The sequence below is a fragment of the Pipra filicauda genome, unplaced genomic scaffold (assembly GCF_003945595.2).
Source record: "Pipra filicauda isolate LSUMZ 115617 unplaced genomic scaffold, ASM394559v2 scaffold115_size4368891_pilon, whole genome shotgun sequence".
NCBI lineage: Eukaryota > Metazoa > Chordata > Aves > Passeriformes > Pipridae > Pipra > Pipra filicauda.
In genome coordinates this window covers 1,048,972-1,067,124 of record NW_024103607.1, presented here as the reverse complement: position 1 = coordinate 1,067,124, position 18,153 = coordinate 1,048,972, and the positions used below count along the sequence as shown (strand labels likewise).

General features: G+C 41.4%; 1 protein-coding gene across 2 annotated transcripts in view; it reads left to right on the top strand.

The window, feature by feature from the left end:
- The window catches only part of TMEM255B (transmembrane protein 255B), a 70,399-nt gene that overhangs the window by 20,690 nt on the left and 31,556 nt on the right, over nucleotides 1–18,153 (top strand). For both annotated transcript variants that reach the window (XM_027743525.2, XM_027743526.2), the window contains exon 4: nucleotides 10,375–10,464. In XM_027743525.2, coding sequence (XP_027599326.2) covers nucleotides 10,375–10,464 — 90 coding nt within the window. The remainder of the gene's footprint in view (nucleotides 1–10,374; nucleotides 10,465–18,153) is intronic.

Here is an 18,153-nt window from a genome sequence, read left to right as displayed (position 1 = left end):
TAAGTGATGAAATGGGCTTGTTCCAGTTAATCAATAAAAGAGCATCCGTGAAAGGAAATATGCGACTATAATGTCAGCACTGCTGATCAGCAAATCTAAATTTCTCTCACTTTTGTTCATTTTCCTTTTAATGCTCTGTTTAGGTGAATTTTATGTCCTTAAATGTATAATAATTTTTAACCATTTTTAGATAAGTGCTTTTGTTGATGTTTGCAAAGGGGAATTCTTACCAGTTTGAAGTGCCTACTGGACTAAGGCTCACTTAGGCTGGTTCCAAAACCATTAGCATTTCTCCAGCTATAAAATCCAGATGGGTTTTTTTCTCTTTTCTGTATAACTTCACTTTGTCTTCTTCTAGGCATCCTTCTCTCCTTCCACATTACTCCCCTCCCTCCCTTTTAAGTCCCAGGCAAATGAGTGAAGGGAAGTTCCAAAGTGGAGAAGAAAAAGCACAGATCAGAGCAGCCATCATCAAGGGAATGAAAGAATTATAGACAAGATGTTGATTTTGGTTACGCAGGTACTTCCTCATCTAGGCTTCCTCTGTAGCCAGTGGGAAAAAAGATCCCATCAGAAGGTAATTCATCCCCTTTCACACCAGGTGTAGAAGGTATCTGGAAGTGTCTGGTTCTCCACTGACTACATAGGAGCACAGATAACCACCTGACGCAAATACTTATATTTTAAGTAGCTGAAGTTATATATGATGAAGTCTACCCCTTAAGAGAATTTTCTTAGCAGCTTCACCACATACAAAACATCACAATTGGTACCATTTAGCAGGCTGGATAAGAACTACTGCTTCACTTTGGATGAAGCACTGCAACATTCCCATTTCAGAAATACATACTGAGGCTTCACACCTCAGTACTTCTATTGAGCAGGGCCCAGCTAATTGCCAATACAGACCTATCTGATTTGTGAAGGCCTGCTGCTCCTGTTTTTGGTATGCCTCAGCCTATACTTACATCTGCACAAATGAACACAGTACCAAATGCAAATGCACCAATAATTTTGGTCTCAAATATAATCTGGAATCAGTTCATGTGGTTTGCCATAGAACATGGCAACACACCCCTATGACAAAAAAAAAAAGCTAAGAAACAGATGTAAAAAGATGAAAAGGAATAAAAAAGTACATTGCCAAAAGACAGCTCTTGAAACAAAGCAATAATTTGGGAATGACAACTCTGATTCTGAATGTGACTTTAGAATAGGGAGACAAGAACTTGCAAAACCAGAAGATGGCCAGAGTGACATTGCCTGTCACAGCACACTACACTGTACTGCCCTGAGAAGCCTCAGTGCTCCTCTACATAGCAGTAAGAATGTGAAACAGAGGGAAGGGGTTTGATCATGCAGTCAGCACCCTATTTAATGGGCAGGAAGAAAAGTAGAGCAGCTATAAAAAAAAAATATCTCTAAAAGGAGTGAAAACGTGGGAGGAGCAGAGTATATGTATTGCACCTGCTTAAACTAGAGATGGTCATTAGGGTGGTTGTATCAACTCATACTAGGAGGAAAATAGAGCAGTGCTGTTTGAATGAGCTGAATGAAGCTGAGATGTGCTGCTGCTAAGAGGAAGAGTAACTGCAGTACTCTTAGTGGGATATGAACTGCAGTCCTCAGATGCTGTGGGGGCTTAAATCAGTACTGATAATAAAAGGAACCCTGTCCTAGGGGAAAAAAATACTTTTTTTAAGGTTGCCTTCTGTTTCTTGTCTTGGAAAATATGAAGCAAGTACAGTTTAGTCTTTTTTTTTTCATTGTTTCAGTAATATCTCCTGGACTCCAGTGGCTATAACTCTAAGACTCTACCAAACTCCCAAGAAACCTGATATTGCATTATCCATGGTAGCATTTTTAACTGAGTCAAGACAAGCATTTTACTCATCAGTGAATGGATTATCTTGAATTTAATATGTGTTCATTTACACATATATCAAATTAATTCTCTGATTGCAATGTAATGATGACTCCAGTTTCAAAGTCTAAGTGCACAGAAACTGCTTGATATAGGCTATTTTATTCAGTAGATTGGTCATTCTAGTAAAGTTTTCCTTGTAAAACAAATTGAAAATATTTCCTAGCTATTCTAGGTCTGAGTTTGCATCTGATATTAGATTATGAGAGAAGAAGGAATGTATTAATCAGGTAACCTTTTTCAGTAATTTTGTTTCATGTTTCGTAATGACTATTGATTTAATTCCCACTATTCTTTCATTGCCTGAAGATAAAAATATAGGAAAATTCATCTTTATTTTGTATAGCATTTTTTGCAGAAACTCTATCTTTGAATGCTTTATCAGGTTAGAAGAAAAGATGAGATGAATTACAGAAAGAGTAGTGCAAATGGATTGGTATAAATTAAGGATTAATGCTGAAGAAAGAATTTCTAGAGGATGAAATCAACAGAGAGACCTAGACTAGGGAACTGTCAGAATTAGCATACAGGGTATTATTTGGACACTACAACATTAAGGCAAAATGTTTCCATGCTTCTTTTCCAGGTAGTTGTTTTCTGCAACTGGAGTTGCAGAAGACTTTAGCTGCTGTACTTATCACCTGTGAGAATAGCACAGTTGCTGCCAGCAGGCAGAGAGCAGGGAAGGAGGATGAGAGAGGCTCAGTGGTGGATGGCTGGGGAGGCTTAACAACAAGGGTACAAAGGGACAGTTTTGAACAATGGGCTTTCATGCCCTAAAGAGAAATGGCAAGCAAAGATGGCTGTGTGAGCCACTTCCTGTCATGGTACCGAGCACAGCCATCACACACACAACCCTGGGCATGTCTCAGCGTGGTAAGATGCTAAATTCCCCCACCTCTATAACTAGCTGTCACAGCAAATGGCACAAGTTCGCAGCAGCTCAGGTAATCTGTTTATCTGACTAATAAACAGGTAGTCCCTATGCTAAAGATCTCTGTGTGTGCCTGGAGGAGCTGGACTAAGCAGACTCAGAATCTGTGCTCCTTTTCTTGTTTTACTTGACTGTGCTGCATAAGCCCTCTTGAGATGGGTGAAAGCTGGGACCAGTAAGTCACCCTGTTGCACAATTCCCGTTCACAGGCACTTCTGTGGTCCCTTGCCCTTGTGTGTAGCCTAATTGATGAATTATCTGCAAAAGCTGAGTGTCAATACCACTGGAAGTGAAAAAGACAAAACCATGTGCATTACCAATGCCTACATGTTATAAAAATTAACTGTGAGTACTTAAGGTGTAACAAAAGGTCTTGCAAATTCTGCCTTCCGCAATTTTGCCCTTCCGGATGTGGGGCAAGAAAAAATGATAAATTTTCCAAACGATAATGCCACCTTGATTTTGAAAGTAGATTTTGATCTTGTTTTTTTCTCTTTGGCATAATAGTTTATGCCTCTCATGTGGCTTCTGTCATCTTTCCATTTGTTTATCTAATTAATTCAACCTTTTTATGCATGTGAGGTTGCTTAAGTTTCTCATGGGACCTCTCCCCTGCCTGTGTTACATCAATTGGCCTTTTCATGTTGCTATTTTTCCTCGTTATCTCTGACACTATACTGGAAAACAGTATATGACTTCTTCATAGGCAGCAAAACAAGTCTTCTCGACCACAAACAACAAAATAACCCCAGTCCTTATGATTTATTCATTATGGCTAAAACCTAGCTTTTACTTTGATAATCTCTAGGACTGCAAATTACATGGAACAGGTGAAACAACTTACTAGTTGTCAGCACTTCTACCTCCTTCCCTTCTGTCATGGCTACATGGTCTCACCTTCTCATTTGCACTGGGTCTAATGCTCATCTCTCCTTACAGTTCTCATTTAATTAATTTCTGCCTATTGAGTGAATTGCACTGGCTTACTCTGGGTAAGCACAGGAGGTGGTATGCAGGGATGCAGCCCTTTGGGAGAGAGAGCAGGAGAAGGGGCTGGACAGCAGAAAACCAAACTAAGGACTGTAGAGCAAGACACCATTTCAGATGACAGTGACCAGCTGCCTAGGCTCACACTCTGAGGTGCTATTAACAACAAAGAAAGAGAAAAAAACCTGAATCAAAGATCTGTTATGTTCCTGATAATATTGAACACCATATGACTGAACTTGCTGGATTCAGCAGTGATTATGCTGTGGAAAAGTTGTAGTTTTTTGACTTGGTCACTTGATCTAAGTATGAGACTTGATCTAAACACCTGACAACACAGAATCATAGAATCACAGAATGGTTTAGGTTGGGAGGGGCCTTAAAGAGAAGATCATCTAGTTTCAACCCCATTGCCTTGGACATCTTCTGCTAGACCAGGTTTCTCAAAGCCTTGTCCAACCTGGCCTTGATCACCTCCAGGGATGGGGCATCCACAACTTCTCTGGGCAACCTGTTCCAGTCCTTCACCACCCTGACGGTTAAGAATTTCTTCCTAATATCTAACCTAAACCTTCCCTCTTTTAGTTAGAGGCTGTTACCCCTTGTTCTCTTACTAAATGCCCTTATGGAAAGTCCTTCTCCAGCTTTTTTGTAGGGTTCCTTTAGGAATTGGAAGGCACAGTTTGGGCAGTTATGAAAGTCTTCCATCATTATGAATTTGTGTCATTGTAACTAGTGCTGATTGGAATTGGCATTAATGAATAACAAACATGACTTAATTCTATCTCCTGTGGTGTGGCAACCCTCCAGCAGGAGCCTCAGTTACAGTAGTGCCATTACTTAAGGACCAACCTTTGGAAAAAATACCTTGTCAGGCCATAAATTGTGAAGCACGTTACCTAATGTAGTGACAAACTTCCTAATTAGCTCAACTGTGAAAACCCGCGTAGTAGGAGCCTTGCCCAGGCTTAATTTTCATTACAGCAGCACAACTTCTGTCCCAAGGGCAGGGAAAAGAAGTGGCTGTTATGTGAAGAGAAGGGGCCACATAGGAGAGAAAGATTTTCCAAATTAGAGTAAATTAACTCACAATTAAAAGCACTTATATACAGTCCCATCTCACAAGACAGGCAGTGTGTAGTTGACAGCAGCATCTGAAATGCAACGCAATGAGTTTAATTGTCTTAGTTTTGAGGGCTTCTAATTTACAGACCTGCTGAGGTGCCATGGTAACGGATACCGCTCCTGGTTGAGAGTGGTTGTTCCAGCTCCCTGGTTGCACCAGGGTGGAAAATCATTCTCTGTATTGGATTTGTGATAAAGAGTTTTTGTAAACTTCTGCTCTTACATCATCATCCCCATAGTACTGAAAAAGTGCAGCAGATTTATATAAGCCTGTATTAAATTCTGATCTTGGAGACACAGGGAAATCAAACCGGTAACATGACCCACAGAATTAAACTCTAATTTGGGAAATGTAATGTTAGGGGCAGCCAACAACAAACTGCCCCATAAATTTCTTTTCCAAATGCTTTTGCTTGAACCTCTGTGGGGATAAAAAGGAGTTTACAAACCTGTGGTATAACATTCACACAGCCTTTTGCAAAGACTTCATTTTCTAGAGCAAAAAGTATTGGATGATGGTGTTTCTCAATTTACACTGATGAGCATAATTCTGAGTATTTCTCTGCCTGGAAAAAAAATCCCAGAGAGACTTGATGAACAAACAGTGCTTGGAGACATTGAAGGCTGTGCAATGCAGAAGTAGCCATTTAGCATGGGCAAAGTGAGTCTGTTTGATATAATGTAACTTGCATCCCATACGGAGGTGATTTCAAAAACAAAAATCCATGCATTTTTCAAAGTCTCAAATCTACTTAGTCTAAACTGAGTGAATGAGGCATTTCACACAGCATCTGGTGCTGGAAATGACTGTTGTTGTCTGAGAAGCTGTGCCTTTTGGCTGAGGACAGGTAAGGACTGAATTAGAGCCATGAGGAAACCAGGGATGTGCTAGAATGGAGACCTGGAGTCTAGCTAGCTTTGCAGAAGTATTTCAAAGGACTGTTGTAGTCATCCAGCAAGGTACCAGCCTGTAGCCAGCAGGTGCTTATGCTGGGGGGCAATGTAATTTTCCATGTGTCTGCTGGCAAACGGTGGCACATCTCTGCATGTTGCACAGCAGGGACAGGAAGGGACAGGAAGACACAGCACCAGCAGCGCGTGATTCAGTACATGAAGTGCCAGGGGGCCTGAGATGCGGTGTTTACATGAGAGTGTGGCTGCAGCTGGGGTGGCCTCACCAAACTACTTGTTGGATTTGGTCTGTTGTTGTAGGAGACTTAGTTGCAAAATACCTGGGCCAGGTGCATTTCTGGCAGCTGAACAGAGTCTGTGACTAGTGTCCATGGCCACTGTGTGTCCCCTGTTGCCTTCACTAGTCTTGTTTGGACAGGAGGGTGACAGGGCAGGCAGTGCTGTTGTATGGCTGCTGAAGGACAGGAGGTTGTCCAAGACAGGTGAATTCTGCAATAAAATGCATGTCTTTTCTGAAAGAAGGCAGCACGCAAGAATTTAGCAGTCCAGCTTTTCACTAGTTTTCCATTTTTGAGTATTTTCATATTTCTATGAAGTGTCTGAAGATAGATAACAGCTCTCCAGTTAATACTGTGTACAGAAGTCCCTCATTCCACGTGCTATTTTGCTCTCCCTTTTGCTAAAATACCTCTGTTAAACTTTTTTTTGGTTTTGATTGTTAGGCCCACACAGTACAGCTTTCGTTGTTTAGTAATAATCAAATTATTGTATTCCGTACCAGAACCAGGAGTAAATATTTTCTGATAGCAACAGCTGTAGAGAAGCCTGGCTGCACAGCAGCAGAACAGCAAGAACAAAAACTATTTCTTCAATAACTGTTATTGCTATGAATAATGAACAGTTGTCCTGACAAAACACACTGCTATTAAAAATGGAGATGAGATGATGCGACAGATCAGTATTTATTTCTTTTAAAGCGCTATTTCTTGTACCTGTCAACAAGCATTCTCTATGTTTAAGTAACCTGCACTTCTTCTCTTTCTAGACAGTGCTAGGCTTGTGAACTACAACTCCAGCAATCACATACTACTCAGGAAAATTATCTTCTGAATTTACAACATCTCTTCATTTGTCTGTCTTGGCTGAAAGTTTTAGAAGTAGTTAATTTTGTACTTTGTTTATGTGTTTCTCACATTCTCAAAAAGCAGTGAGAGACTTCAGAGAGAATATAAATCTGTAATTTCATTTTAAGGACTTTTATGGTGTTATTCTTCTATTATTAGTTCTTTTATAATTTGAATACATATATAAGGCAATTTAAGTCATAAGAACCTCTCAGTGTTGCATTCTGCCACTTGGCATTGTAATAAGTATTACTTCAGTCAAGAAATGTTCTTGATTTCAAAGGGACTGCTCACTGTAGGCAACCCCTTGAATGGGTAGATGAACCCCAACACGACTGAGGGGTGCAAAGCCAACTCCATAGCTCCTGTCTATACTGCAATTTACTGTGCACCTTTATATGTGGTCTCCTATTGCTATACGGTGAAACTGAAAGGCCAGCATACTCATTAGGTGATTTAAACTATCTCCGTGGGTGGAAAACGTTGATTTGGGGACTGTAGATCATCAATAAGTTGCTCATGCGTGAAATGAAAAGCCACCTTGAGGTCAGCTTCCAGTAAATTCATCTTGAGCTCAGGCAATTTGGAGATAGCTGGCTAAGCCCACTAATTATTTGATTGACTGCTATGACTTGAAAAACAGGATAGAGATATCTGACAATCATGACTTAATCAGAACTTTTAAACACTGCTACATTTTCAGATAAAGAGATCAGGATCTGCAGCAAATGCAGCTGCCACAGGGCAGCACAGCCCAGTGGTCTGCAGTGATAGGAGCCCACAGCCTTCTTGATTTCATGAATTGCATGCCAAGGTCTTTAGACAGACAAATTCATGAGACATGAACTACCACAGTGGAGAGCCAAGGGACAGTGGAGGTTGAAGGGTGATACAGCCAACAGTGCTTTCTTAGGGTTTCAGCAGGCTGGAGCTGGCTGCAGGGGGGAATGCAGCAGGTCCCCAAGATAAGCCAGTACCATCTGCTTCAGCCACTTTGTGTGCCGCTTTTCTCCCCGTGCTGAGGATTCCAATTCCACAGCAATCCCTGTGGCAGTGCCAACTCACTTCTGACTGCATAAGACATGAGCTAATGAGAGGTCAAAATAGTGTATCAGAAAACGTTGTGATTCTTTTGCTTCTAAGTTGTACTTTTTTCCAATTCACTAAGAGCTCTTGTCTCCAAGTGGGTAATACTGCTTTGACCTATGTGTCCAATGCTGTGGGCTTATATGGCTGTAATTTCTTACTTGCCCAATATAATTTTTTTGAGGAAGTCACCAATGCTGTGTCCCCTGTTACCACTATTGACATTGTACTGTTCTTAACCTAACTTAAGCTAAAGAGTCTATTTTTCAAGTGGCTTTGTGGTGCCTTACAAATTTTACACTTGTGAAAACAGTGCTTAGGTAATGCAGGTGTGGATTTTGTATAGGCAAAAGGGATATATGAACTGTATGGATGTGATTTTGGTAATCTATACCTGGGAATTTCAGGAATACATGTTATGAAGGAGTAATTAACGACTAGTAAATAACAAAAAGGTTCCACATTCTTAACCAAATCCCTCTTTCATGTGCTCTATCAATTAAGAATGCCATTCTGTAAGGTTTTGAAGAATTTTTTTAATCTGTTGCAGTTATTAACTGTAACTGTAGTGGCTTGGCCATGGCTGGATGCCAGGTACCCACTAAAGCCACTCTCTCACTCCCCTCTGCAACTGGACAGAGGAGAGAAAAAAAACCAGCTAAGGATTCATGAGCTGAGATAAGAACTGGGAGAGGTCACTTACTGATTACTTTCATGGGCAAAACAGATTTAAAGTGGGGATATTACTTAAATTTATTACTAACAGGATCAGACCAGAAGAGCGAGAAGTAAAATAATCTTAAAAACATGTTTCCCCCACTCCTTCTTCCTTCCATGTTCTCCCTCCTCCCCCCCAGCAGTGCAGGGAGATGGGAATGGGGGTTATGGTCAGTTGTTGTTTCTGCTGCTGCTCAGAGAGAGGAGTCCTTCCCCTGCTTCCATGGGGTCCCTCCCACAGGAGACAGTCCTTGATGGACCTCTCGTGTGTGATTCCATCCCTCAGGCAACAGTTCTTCACAAACTACTGTCCCGTGGGTCACTCCTCCATGGGGTGCAGTCCTTCACAAATGAGCTGTACCAGCATGAGTCCCCCACAGGGGCCACAAGTCCTACTCAGGAAAACCTTACTCCAATGTGGGCTCCTTTCTCCATGGGCTGCAGGTCTCCGGCAGGACCCTGCTCCATCTTGGGCCTCCCACAGGGTCACAGCCTCCTTCAGATATCCACCTGCTCCAGCATGAGCTTCTCCATGGGCTGCAGGTGGGTCTCTGCACCCCAATGGTCCTCCACGGGCTGCAGGGGCACAGCTGCTCCACCATGGTCTGCACCACAGGCTGCAGGGGCCTCACTCCAGCACCTGGAGCACCTCCTGCCCCTCCTTCTGCACTGACCTTGGTGTCTACTTTGTTGTTCCCATGTTGTCACTCCACTCTTCCCTGGCTGGAGTTCTTTCTGCGCAATACCTTTCTGTTCTTAAATATGTTATCACAGAGGTGTTACCATTACTCCTAATTGGCTCAGCCTTGGCCAGCGGCAGGAAGTCCATCCTGGAGCCAGCTGGCATTGGCTCCACTAGACAGGGGAAGCTTCTAGCAGCTTCTAACAGACCCCTGTAGTGCCCCCCCCCCCCCGTACCAAAACCTAGCCACAGAAATAATTTAATACTGTTGTAAATTAAAATTAACCTATCACATAGAATGTTTCAAAGGGTTCCTCTTGTGACTTTGTGTGAGAAATGCCAGAGATGTGGGAGATGTACATTATCTCACATTAAAAACAGCCAGAGGGTGCCCGTTAGGTTCACCTTATACCCTAGAGGTACTGACTCATCCAAACTCAGGGTGCAGAGTCCTCAAAGTCACAAAACTCTCTAATCTGAGAGAGGAAGGAGTGATAGCATCTCTTCTTCATCTGATGGCATTCAGATGAATGCCCAAGGGGAGTGCCTTGCCATGACTTTTTGCCATGCTCGCTATGGAACCACTGCTATTTTATGAAATAAGGTGGTTTGGAGGAAATCATCTCTGAATTTAATAACTCATACAGCTGACCTAATTTTCTCTTTAAATATTTAAGCTTTTCTAGTGGACTTGATGGTCTGTCAAACCAGCATCAAGAATTTCTGCCTTTCTACTAGTGCATGACTGTCATCCTTACACACTGATCTAAAGCGAATTACAGCAGGAGGAAATGTCACTTAAAATTGCTGGAAAAACTAGCTTAATTGTTTTACTTAAAGAATTATATTGAAAACATTACTCAATCTGTTTTTTTCTTCTCAGTTGGTAGCCTCCATCGTGTTTATCAGCTTTGGTGTGGTAGCAGCATTCTGTTGTGCAATAGTTGATGGAGTGTTCGCAGCACGACACATAGTAAGTATAGTGATTTTGACATCTTTCATTTTTGATCATTAATGTAATTTCTAGCAGAAAAACATTTTCTTTTGGTTTATGTCTAGCAATATATTAGGGTTATTGATAGTTCTTGTTGGAGATTCCAAAGAGGTGATACGAAAATGAAAGGCATGCTAAAAGACCTATCTGCTTGGAAAAAGGCAGACACTTCAAATACCACCACAATTTGTTTCCTATTGCTCAAAGGCTTTTTGGACATGGTAAGGATTTGGAAGGCGTTTGATGCTGATGAGCACCAGGACAACCCAGGGGATTTAAATATACCAGTTTGCATGTTAGAAATGTGTTACTTGCTATACCTAAAAATCCATCAGAATCCAACCTTTTAATTGATCTTTGATTTCCAAAATCTTCAGGAAATAAGCAGTCATATGTGTTAATAGGCATTAGAGGTCAGATATAGTATGCTATATAATATAACAAGTATGATGAGAGAGTATATGACCCTCTCACTGCTTTGAAATACCATGGGCCTGTTCATCTTTCTGCTTACATTCATTGAGGGGCAGTATAACTCCACTGGCATCAATAGAACCCTACTTGAACTTCTGTTAGCAAATACATCAGAATAATTAGACTTTGGATCACTTGGAGCATAAAGTTATAAACTGATTTCTTTTTTACTGTTACTGAAGATGACTTTAAATCAAATGTGAGTTTCAGAACCTCACGTGCATTGCACAAGGAAGGAGACATCCATTGGTATAAACACCTGAGGTGTGCAATGTGAGCATGGATAAGCGCTCTGGATTATAATCATGCTTTGTGCTATATAGAGCCTGCCTGGTGTTAAAGTGACCTGTTTTTACTTGCATTTGCCCTCTAGTTGCTCTGGATGACACCTGGTATAACTTGGTCTCTGGCTGGCGTAAGTCCAAGGAGCCTTCCCATGAGAGCTGCTTAAAAGAAGAGGGGAGCAGACTTCTGTTTAGGTTTCCTGCTCCTGAAAATTCAGTGATTGTGCCCTGGAAAAGCACTGCCACTTATTCAAATATTGTACCTGCCCTGGAACAGCTGAGAAAACTGGGGTTTCATAGTCTGGAGAAGAAGGAGGCTCATCACTCCCTACAACTACCTGACAGGAGGTTGTAGTGAGGTCATGGTGGGTGTCTTCTGCCATGTCCCAAGTGAAAGTTTGAGAGGAAATGGCCTTAAGTTGTGCCAGGGCAGGTTCAGATTGAATGTTAGAAAAATAATTTTCACTGAGTGGTTAAGCATTAGAATAAGTTGCCCAGAGAGGTGATAGTCATCATTTCTCGAAGTGTTCAAGAGGTGTCTGGATGTGGCACTTGTGGATATGGTTTTAGGGGTGATTATGGTGGTGCTGTGTTGACAGTTGATCTTGAAGGTCCCTTCCAACCTTGATGATTCCGTGATTCAGTAATTTCCCAGGAACCAGCCTTATTTTTGTCCTACTTTGATGTGATCATTAGGAAATGTTCAGGTGGCACTTGTGCAGTCTTACATCTTACAACTGCAGTGCAGCTGTGCAGCCACAGCCCCCCACGGCTCAGGTTAGGCACTGTGTTGCCTTCTCTGAGGTGAGTTACTGTGTCAGAGGACAGTATACTCAATCTCAAACACAGAGACAGGCATCTCCTCTGTCACCTTTCTAGGTGTTTCCTTTGTCAGTTTGCACTCTCTTGGCTTTATGCTCCTTTCACATATGTTGCTTAGCTGTCCTAGAAAGGACACTGCTTCCTATCTAAATCAAGCAACGGTATCATGTTAGAATATTATTATAGCCTTATATCTGAAGAAACAGTGTTTCATATGCAATAGCTAGAGTTTATATTTGCCTTCTCTGCGTTATAATACAATTAGCTGCATGAGATTGCTTGCTGTCGTGGCATGCCCTTGATGTGTGTTAATGAACTAAAAGTGATTTGGTTCATTACAGTGCTCTCTGGGAAAAAAGTGGGTCAGCAAGGAGTTGGAGAACCCCAAGGCATAAAGTCATTGCACTCACCCACAAAAAAAAGCGTCTTACACTCTGGGGTGCAGTTCTGTATCTGGTTATATCAGTGACCGGGTATGACTGAATCATCTGAGTAGAACTGGAGGCTGGAAGGGACTGATCACTATGCAGCCATTCCCCAGAGTGCTGGAGGTGTACAACCCAATAACATGAACCTGCTTCAGTGATGTCATGCCAGGCTTTAGGGAAATCCATTTCCAGCTGTTTACATTTGGGCTGAATTTTGTCATATCTATCTCTTCCAGTTTCCTTCACATACTACAGAACAAAGAAATACTTAGTAGTACCTTTTGTTGAAAAACTAATTTGCATCTCAACATAATCACACTCAATCTCATTCTCCTCCTCTGTTTAATAGGGAAATTTATAGCATCAGGTGAAATAAAGGTGTACATCATCTAGTTTCTCTAACACACCTGGGAAAGTCTGTAGGGGTGGTAGTGTAAGTACACTCCCAAATTAACTTACAATAACAGTGAGACGTTATCAAAAGAACGTGTGCATTGCAGACTACAGTGTCACTGCCATTGTATTACATCCTCTTTGCATCACAGCTCATTTCCTACAGGAAGAGCAGCAAATGCCACTTTCAGTCCATTCCGTACAGGCCAGTACCAGCCATTTTCAGACCTGTGTTGTGCTGTTGCCTTTGGCCACAGCTTGTTGTGCTGTGGCACTTTGGCCACTGCCTTTGGGGGATAGCTGCTGGAGAGTTGAACTAAACTGTCCTCCAGTGAGGGAAAGGACAAACTCCTGGCGTGCCAGAGCAAGTGCTTAGGTCTATACTAAAGCCATAAACTTTTTGTGAGAAGAAATAGGGCAGCATTGACTATTCTGTCTCCAGTATCAGGCTGCTGATACCAAACCTCCAGGTCCCTTTTCTCCTGGAGGGAGAAGTACTAGCTGAAGCTAAGCGGTCCTCAGACCGACAACAACTACAACATCCTTCACATAAATTTGGTAAGAAATGTGTCCTGTTTTTCTTTTTTTTTTCTTTTTAGCTTCATTCGAACTGGGAAGGATGTGAAGAGGACAAATCACATAATTATAGATTTTTCTTAGCGTGTGCGTGCTGTGGAACGGAGATTATTATTGTTGCACATTTTCTCCTGCACTTGTAAAACAGTGAATAGAGTAATAAAACACTTTCTCTATTTTATTTTCTTCCCAAGAAGGCATAAAATTGAAAAAAATTCTTTCAGGAAAGGGATGTATTTCAGAAAAGAGATACTTAAATTACTTAAGACTCACTTTATAGAAAGCTCTGGAGCACACCACTTATAAAATTAAAAACACTGAAGGAAAAGTAGCTTGAGTTAAAATAGCAGTAGCTTATTTAAAAAATAATGCAGATGTAATTCACCCTAAAAAGAAAAAGCCAGAATCAAGTGAAACAAATTAAAACTGAAATTAATGTGCAGTGATGTTATTTCAGTAAAATATGATGATCACAGGAATTCATTCATTCATCTTTGCTTGTGACATTTTGTTATTTAGCAGATGAGAGTAGCCCAGTTGTGCTAATGGACATCTTCAACAGCCTCCTCTCACCACACAGGGAGATCTGCTGTCCCACCTCATGTACACATTCTCTGCAGTACCTACTACCCTCCTATCCATGACTGCAAGCCTTGACCATTGCCACATGATCCTTAGCTTTGTGGTTATCCTTCAGGAAGAACCTAAAATAACCAGCAGCAAGAAATCCAGTTATGAAGTGAGGAAATTGCCTGCAAGAGCTTCCTGAGAAGGTTAGGAAAACGACAGGTAGCAAAAGCACAGGCAGATATTTTAAGCTGTGGAGACAAATGTTTTGTATCATCTTTTCACATACTCAGCTAGGAATCATGGAACATTGTTACTGACACATGGCCAGTCACATTTTCCTGAAGTATGGAATATGAAGGGACTCAGACATGCCTGAAAGCTCTAGGAGAAACCAAGGGCTCAGGTTGGAGAAGTCCTCTCTGCTTGATTATAAGAACTGCCTTTTGATCATATTGAGTGGAATTCACAGACCACATCCAGACAGACTTATTAGAGGAGATTCACTAAAAAGAAAAAGAAGAGCTGAAGAACTTGGGATAATACCAATGAGAACTAAAGATACAGTAGTGAAATTGCAACTTGTGATTGTTGCCATTATTCTTTCTCTATAGGTACCTCTTTGGCTTTGTTTTCTATGTAACAATTCTTAAAGTGGCTCAATGCAGCAATAAATATGCCCCTAAACCTTCCTTTCTCCTCACTGAACAAGCCCTGTTCCTTCAACCAGAATGACAGAATCAATTAGATTGGTTGGGAAAGAGCTCCGAGATGATCAAGTCCAACCTATCACTGAGCACCACCCTGTCAAACAGACTGTGGCACTCAGCGCCACTTCCGGTCTTTTTTCTTGCACACCTCCTGGGGCGGTGACTCCACCACCTCCCTGGGCAGCCCATTCCAGTGTATAATTGCCCTTTCTGTGAAGAAATTCTTCCTAATGTCCAACCTAACATCCCCTGGCGCACCTTAAGACTATGTCCTCTCATCCTGTCACTAGTTGCCCAGGAGAGGAGGCCAACCCCCACCTGGCTACAACCTCCTTTCGGGGAGTTGTAGAGAGTGATAAGGTCCCCCTGAGCCTCCTCTTCTCCAGGTTAAACAACCCCAGCTCCCTCAGCTTCTCCTCACAGAACTTGTGTTCCAGACCCTTCACCAGCTTTGTTGCCCTTCTCTGAACACGCTCCAGCGCCTTGATGTCCTTCCTGAATTGAGAGGCCCAGAACTGTAAACAGTACTCAAGATGTGGCCTCACCAGCGCCGACTACAGGGAAAGAATCACTTACTTGGTCCTGCTGGCCACAATATTCCTGATACAGAACCTATTCTGGTACATCCTGTCTTTTAGTCCCCTCTGTGATCATTTAGTGGCCCTCCACTGGTCAGACTGTAATTTGCTAAGGTCTTTCTTGACTTGGAGAGGGATTAAAATTGGCTGCCATAGAGAGATGTAGCCAAGTGAGTGTTCTCAAAAAGGAATAATCACTTCCTCCAACATATTGGTAATGGTTTGCTAATGCAGCCCAGTGTGTGGTTGGCCATCTCTTTTGCAAAAGCACCCTGCTAATTTATATTCAACTTGTTGATGAACATATCCATTCTTTTTCTTTGCCAATGGTTGCCTGTGGTTATTCCAGCTCAGATAAAGGATTTGACATTGATGATGTACAAAAACTAACAGATTGCGGCCAAAGAATTTAGATTCAGGTTCAACTATTTTTAAAGATGCACTAGATTTATCTTCTAAATGTCTTCTCTCTCCAAAAGAAAAGAATAAAAATGTTTGGATGCTCTATTAATTGCCACTTACTTAGCATTTTTGGCTTGCTTTTAAGCATGAACTGGGCTGAATTTTCTGTTTATAAAGCCCAAGACTTTGGTAATGACTCTTACTTACCTTATCATCAATTATTGATATTTCCTCTCAGCTATTTTAATGCAGTTTATCATCTGGCATGAACTTGCTTTAAAAGGAAGTGATTTTAAGAGAGTCTGATTTTATGTGGCGCAGTGAAGGGACAGCATAAATCTACGGACATATGCACTGTCCTGTTCCCTTTTGCTTAGAGCTGGGTTCATCTGCATCTTGCTCTGTTGTTTTGAGGTTTCACTACAACACTCAGGCAAGAACTGCAGCAGGAGTGACCTGCAGCTTTGCTGACCATGGCTGCATTTTACTACAGGGTGACTTCACAAGCCCATGACACGTAACACAGACCACAGTCTTGCACACTGCAGGCCAGATGTTCTAAAAAGTAATTTGAAAATGTTCTGAGTGGCCTTTCCTTTGAAGCGAAAAACAAATAGTTGTATTCCATGTCTAACAAAGCTGTTACCTTGACAACTGGTGGCAGAAAACACAACTCAAAGAATAATTGAATTGGAATTAAGTTAGGTAGATTCTCTGGAGAACAACACTAAATGCGTTTTACTTTCTCCATGCTGCCACACGAGACAAAATTAGCTAATAACTTTTAATTCCATTTCCATCCTGTGTGACTCACTAATATAAAAACATGGCATAGCATATACCATAAAAACATCAAAAGAAGTGTGGCCAACAGGTCAATGAAGGTGATTCTGCTCCTCTGCTCTGCTCTGTTGAAGGTCCAACCTGGAGTACTGCATCCAGCTTTGAAGTCCTCAGCACAGGAAGGACATGGATCTGTTAGAACAAGTCCAGAGGAGGGCCACAAAGATGATCAGAAGGATGGAGCATGTGTCCTATGAAGACAGGCTGAGAGAGTTGAGGTTGTTTAGCCTGGAGAAGTTCCAGGGAAAATTGATTGTGGCCTTTCAGTACCTAAAGGGGGCCTATATAAAAGATGGAGGCAAACTTTTTCGGAGGGTCAGTTAGATTAGATATAAGGAAGAAATTTTTTACTGTGAGGGTGGTAAAACACTGAATCAGGCTGTCCAGAGATGTGGGGAAAGGTTTTTTACTGTGAGGGTGGTAAAACACTGAATCAGGTTGTCCAGAGATGTGGTAAGTGCCCCTTCCCTGGAAACATTCAATGTCAGATTGGACAGGGCTCTGAGCAACCTGGTCTAGTTGAAGATGTCTCTGTTCATTGCTATTAGATGAGCTCTTGCAACCCAAACTATTCTATGATTCTATGAAAAGTTTTGCAGTTGTTTGGTTTTTTTTTAAGCAGAGTGAGCACTAAACATTTATAACTGAAAATTAGCACTAGTTGAGTAGTGATTTTTGTATTGATGGTCCACTGAGGTTAAAATGTTTTATTGATGAATTTCCTAAATACAAAGTGCTGAAGTTTGCAAGCAGTGCATTTTGACATGCCAATGGCCAACTATCCCACAGCGTTAATCCTAGTATTAGACCTTGCATCTGACACTGAGATGGGAAGCACAGGTAGCATTCTTAGAGTAACAATTATTTACAAGGGGAAATTAATTCTTTTTTATGAACTTAATTTAAGACTTGGAGCAAAGGAGGACTCCTGCAACCAGCTTAACCCAATCTGCCAAGATTTCTCTTTGTACTGCAAGATGACCATATTCATGTAGCATGCATTTCATTTCATGTAGCATATTCATTCGCATGCGTCCAAATGCAGTTGAGCATACTTTAAGTCAAAGGGTGAATAATTTTCTTTGAAAAAGAATTTTCTTGAAAGGCCTGAAAAGCTCGAAGCCTGTTGTACGGTCATTTTTGTTCCTGTTACTCACATATATTTTCCCTGTGAAGTGCATTACAGCTTGGGAGTGTCCAGTCCCATGAAAGGTAAATTAGTCAGAGGTGCGTAAGTCAAAAGCATCACAACAGAAGTCACAAGGAAATCTAGTAGAAGAAAATATACTGACATTGCAGAACAGTTTCAAACCACCCCCACAAGCTATCTTGAAACCAAATCTGAACTAAATGGATAATGCTAAGCTGCATTGGTGTGAGCAAAATGGTGAGACCATGTGGCATTGTGTCTCCAGCATTTATTGGGCAATATAGGAATAGCTGGTGGGACCATTGCTAGATTACTGACTCCAACTCTTTTGGTTCTTTGCAAAGGACCTTACTGACTTGGAAGAAGTTCAGAGAATAAAAACCTAAAATTTGGAGTGGTACCCTTTAGAAACAGTATGCAGAAATTTGATTTATTTCATTT